This window comes from Pundamilia nyererei, unplaced genomic scaffold (assembly GCF_000239375.1).
Source record: "Pundamilia nyererei isolate P.nyererei 1_Seehausen unplaced genomic scaffold, PunNye1.0 scaffold00160, whole genome shotgun sequence".
Lineage (NCBI taxonomy): Eukaryota > Metazoa > Chordata > Actinopteri > Cichliformes > Cichlidae > Pundamilia > Pundamilia nyererei.
In genome coordinates, this window is record NW_005187561.1 from 1,154,270 (window position 1) to 1,160,227 (window position 5,958).

Sequence of the window (5,958 nt, forward strand, 5' to 3'; positions counted from 1 at the left end):
CACACACACACACACACACACACACACACACACACACACACACACACACACACACACACACACACATCTCACTGTACAGTCTTTCTGGCAGGCACTGCGGGTGAGTGAGGGGAGGACAGATTAATGTGCCTCTTTGCTGTTTGTATCTGAATAGAGCGTAAAGTTATGTGCATTTGAATTTGGGAGGGGGTGAGGTGGAGGAGAAGGAGGAGGAGGAGGAGGGCAGTCTGTCGGCTGCAGAATTCCATCACTCTTGGCAACCGTTGTTGGGTTACCACGGAAACGCACTGCAATGTTCTCTGCTTCTCTTTTGTACTCCTCCATCACTCCTCTCTCTCTCTCTCTCTCCCTTACTCTATCCCATCTTTATTGCTGGTCGGCTTCCTCCTTGCGTTGCTACGGCGATGCTCTGGGACATTCAGTGGGATCATTTTGTCACTGCAGTGTCGGCGCACAGAGCTGGCACTGCGCTCCGAGATCTCTGTGAGACGTGTTTTGCTGTTTTTATGCTCCCTGTTTTGTCTCCTTCCAAATTCTCGTGACCTTTAACCCCTCCACTTCCCTTACCAATCAGTCCGAAATCAGCGCTTTGGACTGGCCGGGCTCATCAGGTGACACCACAGAAAGTTGGATGAAGTTTCGCTGAACTGAAGGCTCCGATCAGTGTTGATGTTTTCACGACTCTGTCGGACTGAGAGACGTCCGGACACTTCACAGAGACTGAACTCTGCTCGGTGAGCTCTGCCACAAACCGAGATGAACGAGGACGCGGAGGAGGCGCAGCTGCCTGAGAAGTTGCTGGAGGCTGAGGAGCAGGAGTTGCAGCAACAGGAGGGAGAACATGAGATGGAAGATGAAGTGAAGGACCAGGAGGGAGAGGGAGAGAAGGAGCAGGAGGAGGTCCATCCGCTGGAGGAAGACCTGGAGGAAGAGAAAGTGCAGCAACAGGATGGAGATACTGAAGATGTGTATGGGCAGGAGGAAGAGCTAGAACAAGAGGAGGTTGCAGCGCATGAGTGGGAAATACAAGAGAAGGTGGAGGAGGTTCTGAAGCAGCAGGAGGACGGGCTGTCTGAGCAGATGCTAAAGCCAGAAGGGGAACAGGGCCATCAAGAGGAGCAGGTACAGGAAGAAGAGAAGGAGGAGGAGGAGGTAGAGATCAAAGAGGTGCAGGAAAGTGAGCTACAGCACCTTGAAAAGGAGGAGGAGGAAGAGACTGAGGAGATGCAACAAGAAAAGGAGGTGCAGCAAAGTGAGGTGTTACAACAAAAGGAGGAGGAGGTAAAGCAGACTGAGGAGCTGCAGCAACAGCAGCAACCTCGAGAGCAGGAGGAGGAGGAGGAGGAGGAGCAGGAGGAGGTGCAGCGTGAGGAGATGTCACGGACTGAGGAAGAGCAGAAGGAGCAACAGCAGTCTGAGGAGGTGCAGGACTTTGGGGACGCTCTGGAGCAGAATCACAACAACCAGGTCCTGATCCGGCTCAGAGGAATGTGAGTAAACACAGATCACGCAGTCAGCTGGCTGATGATGTAATGTCAGTGTGTTGATGCAATAGCACTATCGATAATTGGTGATCACGCTGTGAGGATCCGTGAGCTGCTGTAAGACTGACAGCCTCGGGGACGGCATCGGTGCGGTTGACCGGTTGCCTTGGTGATGCTGGCACGGACCGACGATGGAGGGGAAGACAAATGACAGAAAATGAGCGGGCAACGGTGGGCGTGCAACATCACTTAACACGGGAGAGAGAGCGTGTGTGTGTGTGTTTGATGAAGTCACAGCTTCTCGTCTGTCTGTCAGATTCTTTCTTAGCAGCTGACTCCTACGCTGCAGCGGAACAGCCTCGCCACATCTGTTTGAATTTGAGGCGATCACACACAAAAAACAAATCAAAAGCAGCAACAACAACAACAAAAAAAGAGCCCAGTGTGTTTTTTTAAATTCTCCATTGTTGCCATGGTAACAACTGAGCGTTGCGATGCAGCAAACTCTCAGCAAAGAAAGACACATCAGCAGGGAGATGGACGAAAACAGAGACAGAGATGAAGGCAGGGCATGCGAACACAAAATGTTTGAATGTCCTGTTGATGCTTCAGTCTGTGAATTACAGCCTCATTCATCACACTACGCTCATCATCACTTGCGGATCCTTTCTTTGACAAATCTGACAACACACTTTGAAATGCTCCTAAACTGAGCATTTCAAACCAGTGAATGCCCTGTAGGCATGAAGCAATGAATCCTAGTAGTCCAAGTAAGGATTTTAAGTGACTGCTGTTTAAAGTCGCCAAATTGAAATATGTACACTTTTGTTTTAGATGTGTAAATCGTCCATATAACACACAATAAACATTTTTATTATTGTAATATATAAAAAAAGCTATGTGTTTAAACAAATCTTTGCTATGGCAAGAACTGCAACTCACAACTGCTGGTTTGAGCCTCCTGTTGAGCTGTGATGAGTTTGTATGTTCTCCCTGTGTGGCTTTTCCTCCTAGAGTATATAGACAAGCATGTTAGGCTAACTGGTGACTGTAAATTGCACCCCTTGGTATGAACATAAGAGTTGGCAGTTATCTGTCAGTCTGTTTTTATGTATTACAACATAAGATAAATTTTCTACTTCTTACTAGATGTTAAAATGAGGTAAATTCAAGCTCAAATGAACAGCAGCACAAAACATGTCACACAGTGTCGCTGCTGTTTTAACAAAAGCCAAAATTCAGTAGCTTTTAGAATTACTCTTCTTTACCATACTCTTTCAGTTCACTGAAGTTTGCCGGCACAGTTTTGATTATAACCCTTCTGCAGACGGTGGCTGAGTAGCCATTGCTGTTATACTTTTTTTGAAGTCTGCCTCCACAGGCCCATGTGCAGTTGTCGCACTGTATTGTAAAGTCTATGTGGATGGGTACACATGGTCTCAAAAACAGTGGCAGGCATTCAGACATCGGCACAGACCTTCAAACTGATTATCTGATGATGGAATTTCCGTCACTCTGACCTGAACGGACCCTTGTAGGCTCACGGATGCGGAAAGTATAATCAAAGCTCAACGCTTCAGCTGCATGATTTCAATCAGGCTGAGTTCTGGACTTTGACCGAGTCTTTGCAACACTTTGATGCTTTTCGTTTTCAGTCATTTTATTGTACATTTGCTGCTGTGCATGGGATGATTGTCACGCAGCATGATCCAGTGTAGGACAAGTCTTAGCTGTTGGACCGAGGACTTCACATTTGACTCTAGAATACTTTGGTAAACAGAGGAGTTTATAGAGTAACTGACTCAGTAACTGTAAGGTGCTCAGGTCCTGTAGCTGCACCACCACCACCACCTTGCTTGACCAGTGGTATGAGCTGTTTATGCTGATATGCTGTGTTCTGCCCCGATGCTCCAGACCAGCAAACTACTGTCATGTTTTGTAGCTCATCTGGGGTTTTATTTGCCTAATTTTAAGATCTGCTGGAGACCAGATTATTTTTATTGTTTTCTTGATATGTGTTTACTTTCTTTTTACCTTGAACGTGTCTTGATCAGCATTCACGGTGCCTTCACAGACATCCAAATATCCGTGACTGTTACCACTGATGCATAATCGTACCGTCAGATCAGGCTCTGATGCATGCTCTGGATAATCCTGCTCCTCTTCAGCCTGAAGTATGCTGCTCCTACCTTTTCCAAAAACACAGAAGGACATAATTTTCTGCTTAATTCATCCAAAATGTTTTTTTAGTTGAATAGATGGCCAAAAAATCAAAAGTATTCACATCCATTCAGCATTACTTTCCAATTTTGTAACTCCCACACAGAAACTCCTCAAGCTTCAGAAACTTAATGATTTATTGACGGCAGATTACAAAAGAAGTCGTCAAATTCTTCGCAGTTTAGTTGTGACATGCTCCGTCAAGAATTAGTTTGGGTGTTTTTTTTTACATAACCTTCCCAGTCTTTTGTGTTTGTTTGCCTGCCATCTTTAAAGGAAGAAAGCAGCACATAAATGTGTCTAAGACAAGTGTTCTTCTTGATTTTTTCAGTGACTCGCAGCTCACACGTTCAGTCTTCGACTGCAGTTTCACCAGAAACATTTGTCACATACAAAATATCTAGACAGTGCTGTGTTCAGTTTAGTTATAGATCTTCGTCTGGTTTGGTCCACTTAAATCTAAGAACTTTTTACACATTTAAAGTAATAGTATAGACTAAAAAGAGTACTAATGCATATGTTTTAAAAGCTGCTGTATCTCCAGAATGGCATGGCATGGCTACAAGTGGAAAAAAAACCCCCAGGTGCGTTGTGCTATCCTCTGTGAGGTTTCATTCCAATAACGTAGGTCCCCAAGGAGGAATAAATAAGAAATAAGGAGGAATGAGGAAATGATAGCTCTGTTTTTTTTTTGTTTAAACTGGTCATGTATAAGGTCAGTGTGGTACTCTAAAGCATACACTGATGTTTTAGTCAACAAATCCGTTTCCCAGCAGAGATGCTGACTTGTCACAGTAGGAAAAGAATTGATGGACCCGTTGTATTAAAGCATACCTTTACATCTCCCTGTTGTGACAAGTCTGTATGTCTGATTGAAGTGGTTTGTCCCTTTGTCTTGGTTACATGGCATGCCCATGACAGGAAGTCAGATCTTTTTCAACCAGGTCACTTTTTCCACCTTAAGCTAGTTAAAATTCTAAATCGTTTCAGTTTCAGATCTTCCTTTAGTCTAAATGGTAAATGGAAATGTTCTTATATAGTACCTGAGCACTCAAAGCACTTTATACAGCATGTCTCTCTCACCCAGTCACACACAAAATCACTTTTTTCTATGTCTAAGTGCTTTCTATCTAACATTCACACACATTCAACCCCAGTGAACACAGCGGATGCAACTCAGGGTTCAGTATCTTGCCCAAGTGCACTTTGACTTGCAGACTGGAGCAGTCAGGGATTGAACTGATTAGTAGATGACCAGCTATACTTCCTGAAGCACAGCCATGGTCATTCCTTCTAAGAATTACTAAAACTGAAAATGTCAGTTTGTTTTTTTCCAGAGGCTTTCTGATATTTGTCAAAGAGGTTTGGAAATTAAAATAGGGATTTGTTAGGAAAAGCTAGCTAACTTATGATCCAAGTATCCACAAAAACATCCAAGCAGTGATGCAATCAAGAACAACCAGACTTCCAATATTTCCTGCATTGGTTGTCTTAACTTCACTGCGTGCAAATACCTATGTATGTCTGGAAAATGTAGTTTATTAAATAATTTCAGCAAATAAATAGCACATCGACCAGGGAGATGGACTGTCTGTTCCATCAGCAGCGTCCTGCCCCCCTGAGCAATGCTGGTGACTCTTCTGTCTTTAGCCTCTGGCAGTAACAGTGTGGATTGTGACTGAGCAGTGGTGCTTTGATCAAAAGTTGAATCATTTACGAACATGCTACAAGTGAGCATTTAAAAGATAAGATAAGATAACGTGGTGCCAAGGAATTTGCTACATCTATTCAACAGAATAAATATATAGAACAGTAACAATAGAGATTATTATCAAGAGATTATATAAAGAAGGAAACAGAATATATACACATTTTACACATATACAGTGGTGAAATATTGCACAGATGACATTTGAATCATTATTAAATCACAAAACCTCACATTAACAGACACTGTTTGACATCTTCAGTTTAATAAATAGTAATCTAACAATTTTGAAATTGTAAGGAACACAAGGTAAAAAACAAGAACATTTTACACTTAGGTCTGTTTCTTTCTGACTTTTCCATTCTGTTCGCAAATTAGATTAGACAAAAAACATTTAACAACAAAAAAGGAAAATATATACAGTGTTGGGGAGTAACGGAATACATGTACCGCCGTTACGTATTTAAAATACAAAATATGAGTAACTGTATTCCGTTACAGTTACCGTTTAAAAAGGTGGTATTCAGAATACAGTTACTTTGTTGA

At 43.0% G+C, this 5,958-nt stretch overlaps 1 protein-coding gene across 1 annotated transcript in view; it reads left to right on the plus strand.

The window, feature by feature from the left end:
• The first annotated feature begins 242 nt into the window (after positions 1-242).
• The window catches only part of LOC102202614 (phosphodiesterase 1A, calmodulin-dependent), a 54,731-nt gene continuing 49,015 nt past the window's right edge, over positions 243-5,958 (plus strand). Inside the window, exon 1 of the mRNA XM_013913934.1 lies at positions 243-1,490. Coding sequence (XP_013769388.1) covers positions 757-1,490 — 734 coding nt within the window. The 5' untranslated portion in view covers positions 243-756. The remainder of the gene's footprint in view (positions 1,491-5,958) is intronic.